The 16,465-nt window shown below is 36.1% G+C and overlaps 1 protein-coding gene across 1 annotated transcript in view; it reads right to left on the bottom strand.

The window, feature by feature from the left end:
- Erc2 (ELKS/RAB6-interacting/CAST family member 2) overlaps positions 1-16,465 on the bottom strand; it is an 808,331-nt gene that overhangs the window by 414,399 nt on the left and 377,467 nt on the right. Inside the window, exon 8 of the mRNA XM_077796473.1 lies at positions 130-267. Coding sequence (XP_077652599.1) covers positions 130-267 — 138 coding nt within the window. The remainder of the gene's footprint in view (positions 1-129; positions 268-16,465) is intronic.

Genomic DNA, 16,465 nt, shown 5'->3' on the forward strand with positions numbered 1-16,465 from the left:
TGAGGCCCAGACGAAACCAAAGATATTATTAGCAAATGGGGAAAAGCAGGTAAATTTTAATACACTTGGCTCATCTCCGAACCCTGCTTCTCTCAATCCTGATGCCCCCATTTTTGAGTCCAAACTCACCTTCTCTGACAGAGCTTCCTCGAGTGTCGCCAGCGCAGTATCTGTGTTACTGGAATCCGTCTGCAAGGACTTCACTCTGTCTTTCAGATTGGTCAGTTGCTTGTCTTTATCCCTAAGTTGTTCTTGCAAGTTTTCAATCTAAAAATAAAGATCATCATATTTAATCTATATTTTATTACATATCAAGGGCCAACATTCCTGAAGTGAATCTATTTTTTAAAAATAGACCTGAGATTATGGACATTTTTAATATCACAAAGTTACATTTTGACTCAGACTCAAGGACATTCCGAGGAGAACTTCAGTTATTTCATTTAATTCAACTTTGTATTCAATGACAATACAGATGAGCAGAAAGTCTTCTTCCCATATAAATGCAAGCCTACAGGTTATGTAAGCACTATATTTCTGTCCCTTTTCTGGACATTTATATTTTCAGTCCATAGACCTAACTTTGGTTCAGTAAACTAGAAAAATGTTTACACAGGATTATTTCATTCATTGAACAGACATTGACTGGGTGCCAATTCTGCACCAAGTACCATATCAGTATATGGCTGAGCCCATGTAGTCATTGACTAACTTCTTTATTCAGTATTAAACTTTGTGATATACCAAATGTTGTCAAGTGGCTGTTTCAAAGTAACCACATGAAAAGCCAAGTAGGTTATCACCAGCAGACTGTTAATGGGAAGAACTTGTGATATAAGTCATATGTAACAAGTGCTAAACACTCCATTTGGCAACTAAGTCATATGCTGGCAACCAACCAGCCACTTTTATCTAGTATCTGCAGCCTGAAATAAACACACCGAATAGCCGATTATAACGCCTGCCCAGCAGCAGCAGCAAAGACCTTCTCCTGGGCATTTCGTCCATTATCATTCATGTTTTTATTCTCTGCTTTCAAACCATGTATTTCTTATCTAAGGATTTTTAAAAAAGCCTCACTATACAAACAATTTATTCGTATTAAGGGTTTTAAAATGACAAGGAAAAAAAGCAGTACAACTCTAAGATAAGTCCATTCAAAATATTTGTATTCTGCACCCAGCTTTCTCAGGGAATCATTCCAAATGCATGTTTCACAATGTATGACTCGAGTAAGGTTGTTTTTTTTTTTTTTTTGATTACTTGATTCTTTAAGCATGAATCCAGAATGGCAACACAAATAATGCAGTTAGTAGCATTGATAATGAGTATCCACAGGTCTGAGCATCAAAATAACTCTAAAAGCAAGATAATTACTTTGCTGACCATTGATCTACAGATAATGGGCTTGATTAAATTTTTCAATAGTTACAATGGACGTAGGCTAACAAAGAGGGGATGGTATTCTTTACTTCCCCTCTTCCAACATCCTTCACTTCCTCCCTTCCACTTTTCCTTCCTTCCTTTTCCTTCTTATTTTAAAATTTATTTTTCATTTTAGATGGACAGAATACCTTTATTTTATTTACTTTTTAATGCAGTGCTGAGGTTTGAATCCATTGCCTCACACATGCTAGGCAAGTGCTCTACCATTGAGCTACAACCCCAGCCCTCCTTCTGTCTTGAGACAGACATCTTGGAAACCCAGCTCATATAAATAACTCTGTCCTTCATGGAAACACAAAGTGTTCCCTCCCATCCAGTCACCACTCTGAGAATTCACTGCCCTTCCACCGAAAACATAAGAACTCAAAAAGCAGTAGCATCTTCAGGCAAAGGCTTCTTCCTCCTTTCCAGACAAGTGTTCATGTGCTTTTTACACAACACAGTAAGCAAATATATGTGTGAGTATGTGAATATTCATGTGTTTGAATGATAGTAGTTACATGGAAAAAGTCACCAGCTGAGAGGGACTGACTTGTAGAAAGAGTGTACATTATTACCTTGAGGATACCCACACCCGTGGATACATTTTCGTATGCATATGTGTGCAAAGACATGGGGCTTGTGAGCAAATCGACCAGGCCTGCCATTCCCATTCTGAGAAACAGTGCCCTGAGCAGGGGAAGGGAGATTTACCCTCTGTTCATTAACCCTGGAGTAGTGGCAGGCACTGATTTAAAGGGACTGTGGGTACTGAAAATAAAGGCCAAAGGAGACTAGGAGCTTATGGTACTGCTGTGGGCCTTCCATATAACCAGAAAGACTACAGATGCTGGGATCCCACTGGCATTGCAGTGGGGTCTGAGAGAAATGTGGGATGTGGGGGGGGGGGCATTTATCTATTTATCTCAAATCTAAAATGCCAGTAAAATAGCCAATGATACGACAGGCAAGACTAAGAGTCTTCAAGAAATGCTACACAAAGATCAAGAATGATTCTTAAGAGAAAATCTAAAGGTGTAGAACAGTACAGAGTTAATTGCATAAATAAAAATATATAAATCTGTAAATAGACACCTATGTAGGGGGGATCTCAAGAAATTTTAACCTTTGAGGGAAGGGTCTAAGAGGTAGGAGGTAGGGGGAGATTCTGGGTTTCATTTTTTCATATTTCTGTAGTTTTCTGCTTGATTTTTCTAACCTTATGGGTTTTTAAATGCCAACCAGGGTTATTTGGCAGGTATGACTATAATTTATTTTTAGTTTATACTTGTACGTAAAAATAAATATTAAATAGATGAGTAAATAAAAATGATAAAACAACACACTGGATGCCTGTAATCTCAGTAACTTGGGAGGCTGAGGCAGGAGGATCACAAGGTGAAAGCCAGCCCTAGCAACTTAACTAGGCCCTAAGCAACTTAGTGAGATCCTGTTTCAAAATAAAAAATAAAAAGGGCTAAGGATTTGCCTCAGTGATAAAGCACCCCGGGTTCAATCTCTAGTACCTCACCCCGCCCCCTGAAAGAAACACAAATTAACACAAATCCCTACTTCCCTAATCAAAACCAAACTGTCCGAGTGCTATGGTTTGGGTATAGTTCATTCCCAGAGGTTATTATTGTGTTGGAAACTTGGTCCTCTGCATGGCGGTGTCCAGAGCTGGTGAAGCCTTTAAGAGTTAGTCTAGAAGAAGGTGATTAAGTGTTTGGAGCACCACCCTCTCCTCCCCACTTTTTAGGAAATAGTGATCCTTCAGTTTTGTGTAACTAAATTCTTAAAATTTAAATTTTAGGAGATGGAAGAACGAAAAATTTTGTATCTTTTACAAAATTATTGTACAAGTTCTCAAATTTTCTTTCTCGCCCTCTTTCTCTTTCTCTCAAGTTTGGATAAGCCAATAAGGCTAAGGTTTGAGTCAGTCACTTCCCCAGTTTGGTCCATTCAACTCTTTGTTACCAATCTGTGATAACTTCAGAATCAGGAGTGTTTATTCATCACCCAAAGATTCAAGAAATACTTGTCGGCTTGTCACCATGAGCAGCACACAGCAAGTTTTGGTATGTCAAAATCATGTATTGTATGTGGACAGAGGCACAGACTGAACATATATATATAGTAGGATCACATGTTGCTCCAAGACAGCTTAGAAATTTAAAAAAGGAAAAAATGCTGAGGAAACATGAATTCATAGGTCTCCTAATCTTACAGGCCTTCAGAAATACTGTTTGCAGAAGGCCACTGAGTGAAAAAACCCACCCTTGTGTGGGTGAAGGGGACATAGACCCCAGCAACAGACCCACTCCTGGTACCAGGCTGGACCTTGAGGAGTTAAGCTCCAGGCTCCAGGTCTACTCCTGTAGACACAGGATCTACAAATTCCCTGGCAAAGAATTCAAGTCAGTTGTTGCTAGTAGAGGGTCCACTAAACCACAGATTTAAAGACAAAGATTAAAATCAATCCACTGCATTTATTTTCTATTGTTGCCTAGCAAACCAACACAATCACAGAAGCTTAAAATAGCATGGACTTATTATCTCACAGTCTGTACATCAGAAGTCTGAATATGGCATACTTGGTTTTCCTGCTTAGGGTTTCACAAAGGTATTATCAAAGAATCAGAGGGGCTGAGTTCTAATCTAGAATTTGGAGTCCACTTTAAAACTCAGGTTTGTCTCTACTCAGGAGCTGTCTCTAGCCAGAGATTGCTCTCAGCTTCTAGAGGCTGCTCTCAGGTCCTTATCAAATAGCCCTCTGTATCTTTAAAATCAGCAACAAAGCACTTCTTGGATGTGAAATCTCCCTCCTTTTATGACTTCCTCTGACTTCCAGGTCTCTGACCTCTAGACCTAGATTTACAGTGATCCCGGGTTTAGGCTAGGCCTACCCAGATAAACTCCCTTTTGATTAGCTCAAGGTCAAATGAGTAATCACCTTAGTTATATCTACAAATTCTGTTTTGCATAAAATGTAACCTAAACAAAGGCACCAGAGGCACCAGAGGTCATCCCAGATTTTTGCTTTCTATACCTATGCTGTTCTTTTAGATACCTTAAGAAGATTCTGTAAGAGAAATGTTTCCAAAACTGAGGAAATAATTCTAATGTGATGTGTGACATTTTAACATGGCATTTCTGATGCAGCCATTTTAACAATAAAAATTAAAAAAAAAAACTTGCAGTTTTTCCAGAAAATCAGGTAGTGAAGTATGGGGAGAAAGATACCCCTTGTGTGGTAAAAGGGACATAGACCCCAGCAACAGACCCACCCCTGGCACCAGGCTGGACCCTGGGGAGTTAAGCTCCAGGCCCATTCCTGTAGACACAGAATCTACAAATTCCCTGGCAAAGAATTCAAAATAATAATCTTGAAAAACCTCAGCAAGATGCAAGAAAACACAGAGAGAAAACTAGAAGAAACCAGGAGAATCATATATGTGAAAAAAAAATGGAAGTTCAACAATTAGATAGAAATTATGAAAAATAAAATAAACACATTCAGGAGCTATAGAACACAATGACTAAATTGTAAAATCCCAGAGAGATTTAACAGCAAACTTAATACAGTCTAAGATAAATCAAAGAAATTATTCTCACAGAAGTACCAAGAGAAAAATGAAGGAAAAAGTTGGGAGAAAAATGCCTTTTAGACTTTCAGGACACAATCAAGGAAAGTCCCAGAAGAAGCAGAAAGAGAAAAAGAGGCAGAAGATTATTCAAAGAAATGACAGGAAACTTTCCAAATCTGGAGAGGAAGTAAACCTCTAGGATCCATGAATCCCAAAGAATTCCCAATAGAGTAAATATAAAGAAATCTTCACTGAAGCATAATAAAATCAAATCCTCAGAATTCAAAGACAAAGGGAAAATGTTGGGAGTAGCAAGAGAAAAGCAACTCATCATATATAAGAATATTTCCTTAATACTATCAGTGGACTTGTTAGCAGAAACCTTGCAGGCCAAGAGAAAAATGAAACAATTATATTAAAAGTGCTGAAAGAAAACAAAGTCTAACCAAGAATACTGTTATCCGGAAAAGCTAGCCTTCAAATATGATAAAGAAATAAAATGATATTAGAGATCATCACCACTAGATTTGCCTTAATGAGAGATGCTAAAGGGAGGTCTACAAATTGAAATGAATGTTAACTAAAATTATGAAAATATATAAAATGTAAAACTCACTGTAAAGAAAAAAATGTAGTCAAATTCAGAATACTACATTCTTTAATGGTGGTACATAAATTGTTTTTCACTTTAATATAAAAATTAAAAGAAAAAAATTTTAAAAACTATGTCTACAAAAATTGTTAATAACACACAATATATAAAAGACATAAATTGTGACATTAATGTAAAATATAGGAGGAAGAGAAGTAAAAGTATAGAGTTTCTGTGTGTAGTCAAAGTTAGGTTGTTATTGGCTGTTATACCTATAACACTTTTTAGTCAAGTCCCATGGTGATCACAAGAAGAAACATCTAGAGTTGATATGACAAAAAATGAAAGAATTAAAACATCATTTGGGCTGCAGGCATAGTTCAGTAGTAGAGGGCTTGCCTAACATGTGAAAGGATCTGTGTTTGATCACTTGCACTTTTAAAAGGGTATACACACACACACACACACACACACACACATTACAAAGGAACAAAGGAAGATACCTGGATAAAAAGAAATATAGGTTCTAGAAAACAATTAATTAAATGTCAGCATTAAGTCCTTACCTATAAGTAATTACTTTAAATGTAAATGGATAAAATACTCCAATCAAACCCAAGATTGGCTGAATGGACCAAAAACCAAAATTCAACTATGTACTGACTATAAAAGATTTATTTCATATGACATACATAGGCTGAAAATGAAGGTATGGAAAAAATATTCCATGAAAATGATAACCACACAAAAGAGGGGTGGCTAAACTGACATCAGGTAAAAGTAGACAGTAAGTCAAAAGCTAACATTAGAGACAAAGAAAATCCCTGAATAATGATAAAGGGGTCAACAAATCAAGAGAGATCCTCTCTCTCAGCATTGGAACACCTAAACATATTATGCAAATAATACAAACAAAACTGAAGGGAGAAATTGACTGAAATAAAATAACACTAAGGGAATTCATCATTCTATTTTCAACAACAGATAAGTCATTCAGGCAGAAAAACAATGAAATAACGGAATTGTATAACAATACAAACCAAATGGACTTCATAGACATTTAAAAAATGTTCCATTCCAAAGGTACAGAATATACATGCTTTGTAAGTGTACACAAAATATTTTTCTGTATAGATCATATGTAGAGCCACAAAACAAGTCTCAAAATTTTTAAGGTGGAAACTGTATCAAGTGTCTTTTGTAAGCAGTGATATAAAATTAGAAAATAACAATAGTAGGAAATTGGGGAAATTTACAAATATGTGGAAATAAATAACACACTCCTAAATAATCAATAAATCAAGGAAGATATGAAAAAATTTTTAAAAATTGAGACAAAATGGAAGCATAACATGAAAACTTATGGGCTGAAGAAAAGGTAGTTCTTAGAGGGAATTTTAAAGTGATAAACACCAATATATTTTTTTTAAAATAATAATAAACAATGTGACTTTAAACTACAAGTAGACAGAAAAAGAAAAAAACTAAGCCATACATTAGCAGAAAGAAGGTAATAATAACAAGCAGAGCAGAAACAAACAAAATTTTAAAAATAAAAAAATAAAAACTATATCAATGAAATTGACAGTTGACTTTTTGAAAAGATAAACAAAATTGATAGACCTTTAGCTGGACTAATAAAATATGTGAAAAGACTCAAATAAACAAAAGTATGAAAGATGAGATGTGACAACTGACATAACAAAATCTATAGGTTAATAAGAGATTACTAGGAATATTTATGTCAAAAAATGTGAGAATCTAAAAAAAATGGATAAATTCCTAGAAACATACAATTTACCAATAATGAAACATAAAGAACTAAGAATTCAGAGTGAACAAATAAAAAGTAAACAGTTGAAACAAGTACTGAAAAAATATCACAATGATTGAAAATCTAGAAACTGTTTGCTTCACAATGAAACCTCTCAAACATTTAAAGAACTAATGTCAATCCTTCTCATACCCTTCCAGAAAATGGAAGACATGGGAACATGGTCTTAGGACATGGGAACATAAAATTCATATGTTGGAAGCTTAGTCCCCAGTGCATTAGTGTCAGGAGATGTTAGGTCATAAGGGTTTTTCCCTCATGAATGAATTAATACCTTATAAAAGAGTTTGATGGAGGAAGTGTGGTTCTATGCCTTTCCACTTTTTGCCATGTGAAGATACAGTGCTCTCTTCTCTCCAAAGGATGAGCATTTAAAGCACCATCTTGAAAGCAGAGAGCAGCCTTCACCAAATACCAGTAACTTGATCTCAGATTTCCAACCTTCAAAAATTTGAGAAATAAATTCTATTCAAACTATGATGTCTCAGATATTTTGTTATAGCAACACAAACATATTAAGATAGAACACTTCCACTCTCATTTTACAAAGCCAGCATTACTAAAACCAGACAAGGATAGAAAATTACAGGTCAACATCCCTGATGAACATAGATGCAAAAACCTTCAATGAAATACAAGCAAGCAGAATTCAACAACATATATATGAAAAACCCAAAGCCAACCTTATAGTAAATGGGGAAAACCTGAAAGCATTTCTTTTAAAATCTATGAAAAGACAAAGATGTCCACTCTCACCACTACTATTTTATAGAGTCCTAGAAATTCTACCCAAAACAATTAGGCAAGAGAAGGAAACAAAAGGGATAAAAATAGGAAAAGAAGAAGTCAAATTATCACTGTTTTCAGATGATATGATTCTATATGTAGACAAAAATAATAAAATGCTAATGAATAAATTAAAACAAGAAGGTGAAAGATTTATACACAAAAAACTATGAAACAGTGGTGAAATAAATTGAAGAAGATGAAAATAAATGGAAAGATATCCTATGTTCGTAGACTGGAAAAATATTACTATTAAAATGAATATGCTTCCCAAAGCTTCTCCAGATCCAATGGAATCCTATGAAAATGCCAGTAGCATTTTTCACAGAGATAGAAAAAGGACGGAATTCTAAAAACAAATGGGACCACAAAAACTTCTGAGTAGCCAAAATAATCTTGAGCAAAAAAAAAAAAAGTTGAAGGCATCCACATTACCTGGTTTCAAAATATACTACAAAGCTATAATAATCAACATAGTATGATACTAGTATAAAACAGATATACAGGTCAATGGAACAGAAAGAGAAAAAAATCATGTATTTATAGTCAACTAATTTTTGAAAAATTGCCAAGAGCACACAATGGAGAAAGAACAGTCTCTTCAATAAGTAATATTGAGTGGGGCATGGTGGTGCATATCTGTAACCCCTGCAACCCAGAAGCCAAGGCAGCAGGATTGCAAGTTGGAGACCAGCCTCAGCAATTTAGTGAGGCCCTAAGCAACTTAGTGAGACCCTGTCTCAAAATAAAAAATACAAAGGGATGGAGCTGTGCCTCAGTAATAAAACACTCCTGGGGGTTCAATCCCAACTACCAAAAAAAGTGAGAAAACTGAACATCCACATGAAGAATGAAATTGGACCCTTACCTCACACCACATAAAAAAATCAACTCAAAGGAGGATCCAAGATGGAGGGCCAAAGGAAGGCAGCTTTCTATGTCACCCTGTGACCTGGGACTCAAATAGTGAGAATACTGCTTCTCTGGGAGTGCTATTCTCACTCTCACACAGGAATCACAGCCACCGTGCTGTCCAGGGCTCCAGGCCTCAGCATCAGAGTAGGTCTCCCAACTACTCACCCACACAGGACTACTGGGTACCCAAGCAGGACAATCGGCATCGGCACCTGAGCAGAACTTTCGGTCACACACCCAACCAGAAGTCACAGATGCTGCTCCCTGCAGAACACCCAGCAGCTTCCTACAAATAAGAACTCCAGCCACCAATCCCGTGTGGACCCCCATCTACCAATGTGGGGCTCCCCTGGAGGCTGCTATCTTGGGACTCTGCAGCAGCAGAGATAGTCCCCTTTGTGCAGTTAGCCTGCCTGCATCTGAGAACTTAACAAAGGCTCTGAAGTCAGTCAACAGCCACACACTGCAAGCCACAAAGCTCGTCTCTGAACTCATCATCCAACACCATCACTTGGCTCCCCCCACTCGACCTAACACCCCATCACTGAAAGCAGGCGCCACCATCTTGGGTCACCTTCATCACCATCTTCAGTCGGGGGGAACTCTCAATTTGCAACTCCGGCTGGCCAAGTATCCAGTTTCTAACTACCCACTCTCCCCAGTAGCTGCTAGCCCAACACAGTGACACCCTAATTACCTTCACCATCCTGAGGGCGGAGATACCAGTTACCAACAGACTATAAGATGAGATGATGAGAAGGGAAACAGGAAAGATACTGATCTCCAACCAAAACAATCCCTGTTTCTTCCTTCAAGATTTCTGTTTTCCCTCTCCCTCTCTATTCTTCCACCCTCACATCCCCAACATATGTGAAACCAAGTACTTTGCATGAATTAGGATTTTAAGGACTGGGACTTCTGAATAGTAATATTACAGTTGTGTCGTATATTCCTTTTTTTCTCTTTTTTCCCCACCAATTTCTACTATTTTAACATTTATTTTTCTTAATATTTATGTGTGTTTGTTTTATGTACTCTACTGTCTTCCCACTTATTGACTACTCCAAAATTACTCCCTCTCTTTTCTCCTACTACTAATCTTCCGCTTTAGATTTCTCTTTCACACTTCCTAAGATAATAACTCTATATCTTCACCTCCCAACTCCTTAGTATGTATCATCCTACTCCTCACCCCCAGTTCTTTATCTACCATTAGAAACTGTAAACCATTTTACAAACCTACTGAGTATATTGTAGCTAATAATTAATTCACCATTTCTCTACACGGTGACCAAACTGTAAACGTCTTAATAGCAAACATTTGTTTTGGGGATGTATATTGGTTATATCAGGATTCTATACCTAGAAGACCCAAAAAGGGTCTACAAAAAAATCAAGACTTCATAAATGGAATGGATTCAGACTAAAAAGCTTCTTTTCAGCAAAATAAACAATCATACAGTGAATAGAGAACCTACAGCTTAGGAGCAAATTTTTACCACTTGCACATCAGATACAGCACTAATCTCTATGGTATATAAAGAACTCAAAAAGCTAAAACCAAAAAAAATTAATAACCCAATCAATAAATGAGCCACGGAACTCAACAGACACTTCTTGGAAGGTGAAAAACAATCAATCAACAAATATATGAAAAATGTTCAACATCTCCAGCCATTAGAGAAATGCAAATCAAAACCATTCTAAGATCTCATCTCACTCCAGTCAGAATGGCAGCTACTAAGAATACAAACAACAATATTTGTTGGAGAGGATGTGGGGGAAAAGGCACACTCCTACATTGCTGATGGGACTGCAAAATGGTGCAGACAATGTGGAAACCAGTATGAAGATTCCTTGGTAAACTTGGAATAGAACCACCATTTGACTCAGCTAGCCTATTCTTCAATCTATACCCAAAGGACTTTAAAACATCATACTACAGGGACACAGCCACATCAATGTTTATTGCAGCATAATTTACAATAGCTAAACTCTGGAACCAACCTAGATGCCATTCAGTAGATGAATGCATAAAGAAAATGTGGAATATATACAAATAGAATATTACTCAGCAATAAAAGAGAATAAAATCATAGCATTTGCAGATAAATGGATGGAGTTGGAGCATATAATGCTAAGTGACGTTAGCCAATACCAAAAAACTAAATGCCAAATGTTTTCTCTGATATAAGGATGCTGATTCATGATGGGGTTGGGAGGGGAGATTAGACAAACTCTAGATAGGGCAAAGGAGGGGAAGGGAGGGGGCATGTGGGTAGAAAAGAGGGTGGAGTGAGATGGACATCATTACCCTAAGTACATGTATGAAGACATGAATTGATGTGAATATACTTTGTATATGACAAGAGATATGAAAAATTGTGCTCTATATGTGTAATATTAACTAGAATGCATTCTGTTGTCATATATAACAAATTAGAATAAAAAATTTATAATTTTTTTTTAAATCAACTCAAAATCGATCACAGACTTACAGGTAAAACTGGTAACTGTGAAAATACTAGAAGAAATTATAGGAAAAAACTTTGTGTACTTGCTCTGGGTGATGATTCTTTTTTTTTGGGGGGGGGTGTACAAACCCAAAATGCATTGATGGCAAAAACAAACAAAAATACACAAATGGGATTGCATCAAACTAAAAAGCTCTTTCACAGAAAAGGGCACAGATGTGGTTATAGCTTTTACTTCAACCACCAAATACAATCTAAAACTCATAAAAAAGATAGTTCATTTTCTATATAGTTTACATACAATTGCTATAATTTGGATCTTAAACATCCCCCAAAGAGCCCCATATTAAAGGCTTGTTCCACAGCCCATAGTGCTATTGGCAGGTGATGAAGCCTTTAGGAGCTGGGACCTAGTAGGAAGCTTTAAGTCACTGGGGGTGTGTCCTCAAAAGGGATTGTGGGACCCTGTTCCCTTCTCTTCCATTTTCCCACGGTGAAGTAAATGGCTTGGCTAGGCCACATGTTTCTGCCCTGATATGCTACCACAGGCCCAAAGCAACAGGACCAATAGGTCATGGGCTAAAACTTCCAAAATTGTGAACCAAAGTAAAACTTTACTTTCTGTGAATGGATTTACGTCACATATTTGTTACAGCAGTGAGAAGCTGATTAATACAACAGTATATTACATTTACTCTCATTTGTTTCCATCCCACTGTTTTTTTCCTTTGTGAATTCCAATCCTTCTATTATCATTTCCATTCTGCTTAGAAAGCTTCCATATGTGTGTGTGTGTGTGTGTGTGTATGTGTGTGTGTGTATATGTGTGTGTGTGTGTGTATATATGTGTGTGTGTGTATGTATGTGTGTGTATATATATATAGTGACAAATACCTGTAGTTTCCCCTAATCTGAGATTTCCTTATTTCCTCTTTATTCCTGTCACCAGATACAGAATTTGTGGCTGACATTTTTGTTGTTATGCTCTTGAAAATTATTGGCTTAAATCCTTCTGATCTTTTTAGTTTCAGATGAGAAATCCGCTGTTGTTTGAAATGGTGTTCCCCTGTAAGCAGTGAGTCATTTCTCTCTAGCTGCTTGAAGACTAATCTTAGTTTTCAGGGGTTTAATTATGATATGACGTGGTATGGATTCCTTTGGGTTTAGCCTATATAAGTTTCACTTATTTCTTTGAATCTGTAGGCTTATATCTTTTGCCAAACTCCACAAGTTCTCATCCATTACTTCCTCAATACTTTTTCTGCTCTACATTCTTCTTCTCTCCTTGGATTCTAATGACATGAATATTAAATCTCTTGCTATTGTTCCACAAGTCCATGAGCTGTATTCATCTAATTTTCCATATATTTTCTCTGTTGTTTGGATTAAGCAAGTTTGACTACTAATTCTACCTTCTGTCATTTCTACTCTATTGGAGAGTCCTTCCAGTGAGGTTTTCTATTTTTTCAATTTTATGACAATTACTTTAAGTTTTTTTGTCAGTCAATTCCAATAACTGATTTAATCTCAGTGCTGGCATTGGTTGCCTTCTCAAATCATGATTTTTCTTCTATGATGGATTTCCTAGTATGCTTTTCTTGGGATGACTGGAGATTTTTTATTGCATCTTGGGCCTTTGGGATATACATGAAAAGCTTATGGGGTCTTTTTCCTTCTTATATCTTCTATTTTATAAGGTAGTCCTCTGTTTTGGTGAAGCATATGGGATCTGTCTGATCTTCCTGAGTCACTAACATCATTGTTAGACAAAGAAGCTCTCTGCTACCAGGAGTTTGAGTAGTAGGGATGATTGGTTTGCCATGGCTTTGCTGGTAAAGCTACCATGGGCAGCTTGATCACACCATTTACAGTAGATGTGAGATGGGTATGGGTTAGCTTGCTGGGGTTTTTGCAGGCAATACTTTTGTGGACAGACTGGCATAACTAAGTCCCAAATGGGCTTCCCCTTTCCCACTTGTTGGGCCATCCATCCTCTTGGACATTCAGGGTTACAGGGCCCTTATACAGTCAGAGGATATATGCAGGATTGGAAAAAAATCTAGGGACCTTATCATGGAGCTTCAAGTTCTGAGGCACCTAGACAATCCACCTTCTTTCCTACCTTTCCAAGTCATTTTATGATTGTTGAGTTATTTCCAACTATTTAGTTCTATTTAGAGGGAAGTAGTAAGCATAAATAAATTTGTGCCATCTTATCCCACAACTGGAAATCATTAAATACATTTTTTGGAGGAAAAAAAAAGATTATTTCATTTACTCTTAGAAAGCCCACCATAGATTTAAAAATGAGAAACAAAAAATGAAGTAACTTAGGTTGCAAAGCAAGGATTCATACTCAGACTGACTCAAAAGGCCCAAGGTTCTACTTCAGTCTCCCCATGACTACCCCAGTTACCTATAGAAGACACAATCTCAGCTCCTTCCTGCACCAGAAAATGTAGGGATATGCCTAATAGATGATGGAGGAAAGGGAGTCAGAGTCTAGCTGGGGAACTCAATAGTTCAGAAAACTTGATCCTCCATTTGAGATTCACTCCCAAATGGCATGAAGCTATGTGGCAAATGAATTCAAAGAACCTCAAGCAAACTCACTGTGTTGGTAAATGTTCTAAGAGCAAAAATGTCAAATACAAAGTAATAAAGATGCCCTGCATGACACAACTAAAATCTATATTTCCTATCATGGGGCTATCACAGAGTAGGCCCTCAATAAATATTCTGACTGAAGGCAAAAATGAGCCAGTCTTTTTAAAAACACTAGATGAACCTTGGCTCAAATTACCTCCTACCAGACAGCTTTCTTGAGAACAACCAACCACATCATGACACCCTGTGGAATATCTGAGATACTGCACTATATGAGCTCTACCAAAGCCCAAATTTCAATTCCGAGGGAAAGCAAGAAAGAAAACAGTTCCCCAAAGTACATAATCAATATTTAAAGGTCTGTGATGCTCTTTTATCATCAGCAGCCTGACCTCAATAAGGTACTCTAAAGTAAAAGCAACTGCTTCCCATGTTTGGTGCTTATCTGAATTCCAGAGCATTTATATGATTTCCTTTCTCTTAAAAATAATTTTAAAACGTGATCCAAATCCTTAACCAAGACAGCATGTTCCCAAATAGTATGGAATTTTGTGTAATTTTTCCTTTAGACATAAAATGAATAGGCAGCAAATGTAAAACATCCCCAAATTTTCTAAAGCAAAACATCCTTTAAAAGTCCAATGATAAAATGGCAAAGCCCAAGGCAGCTTTAGAAACATTCATAATGTAAAAATATTAATAAATGATTGGTATAAACAAGATCTGCATGGTTGCCCAACCATGGCTAACATTACTGAGAGGAAGGAAGGATGGCAGGATGGCTAAGAGGTCTAGAGCTTCCTAAAAAGGAAAAACTTCTAATATATCAGGTAAATGTATTTTGCAAGAAATTGTGATAGAAAAAAAGACTCACTTTTGTTGTTTTTCACATAAAAACCTGAATTTAATTTACTATGCAAATTAAATTTAATATGTAAAATCTTGATTGTTATAGTCTGTGTCCTCCACCCCAATAAAAGAAAAAGAAAAGTACACACAAAGGAATCTCTGTATACAGCAAAAATGCATTTTCATACACATTGAACAGGAAATGATTAAGAATTTTTACGGCTAATTTTACCTGAAAGTCATAAGTATATATGTTACATAGATTTGGACTCAAGTTTCAACCTTGTATATACTTCATATGTTCATACCGTTCTTTATTTAAATAGTATCTAAAATCAGGAAAAAAATATTTTGCTGATTAGAATACAAAAGACACCCAAAACATGGGTTAAGAAGAATAGAATAAATTTAAATTTTTTTTACAAAATTGTTAAACTCTCATGAAAACCATACATAAGTGATTCTGATTCTGACAAAGATACAACTGGTCTTCTGAAGATTTTCACTGATGGACTTTCTTTTTTAATATTTAGGCATTCATTTCTATTCCATAACTCTATTCTAAACTCGAAATTTATTTGACAAGATACTACCTGCCTTCCATGCTTGCTTTTTGCTATTTAATTCCTACACTAAAATTTAATTTCAGCTCTCTTTAAAACTAAGTATAGCATCAAATCTTTGACTATTTAAATAATATATTGTTTAGTAATTTAAAAATGCCATTAAAATCACTTTGACAATAAAATCATTAAACACCTCAGGATAACAGTCTTTTCTTGTCTACACTTTGTCAATAAACAGAGTGCTAATCTTGTCATTTTTTTGGCCACTGTCTCAGGAATGCTTCTTAAGTACCCAAAGGATTAAATTAAATCTCACCTGCAGACAGGCTTTACAATTGGGCAGAAAACCTATTTCCCAAAGGAAAATTACTTTCATTATCTTAAGATAAAACCAAGTATTCTGTCCTCTGGAATTTGTAGAAAAAAATGGCAGCATCAAAGAAAACAATTCAGTTCAAGAGAGTTTGCTCTTCAAGACCCTGTCTAAAAGAGTTATTTAATGGAGAATTCCTTTTGGGAAATATTTTCTTAAGGTCATGCTAAGACAGCTATAAAACTGTGTCATTTAAATTACTTCAATTTGATGTCTTTTCCCAATTTTGATTGTATTCTTGGGGGCTTAAGAATTTTGGGGGTTTTGTTGTTGTTGTTTTAAGAATTATTTTATTTACAGTCCTTGTTTTGAATTCTAAATTTGGCTATGGTCTTTTGCTTTTTTAAGAGATTATATAATTTTATGATCTAAACATTTAAAACCCATGGAGGGAATAAAAATAGGAGATTTACTTCCTTTGAGTTCAAAAACAAAATAACAGAAGAAATTAGATGTG

Source organism: Urocitellus parryii, chromosome 3, assembly GCF_045843805.1.
Source record: "Urocitellus parryii isolate mUroPar1 chromosome 3, mUroPar1.hap1, whole genome shotgun sequence".
NCBI lineage: Eukaryota > Metazoa > Chordata > Mammalia > Rodentia > Sciuridae > Urocitellus > Urocitellus parryii.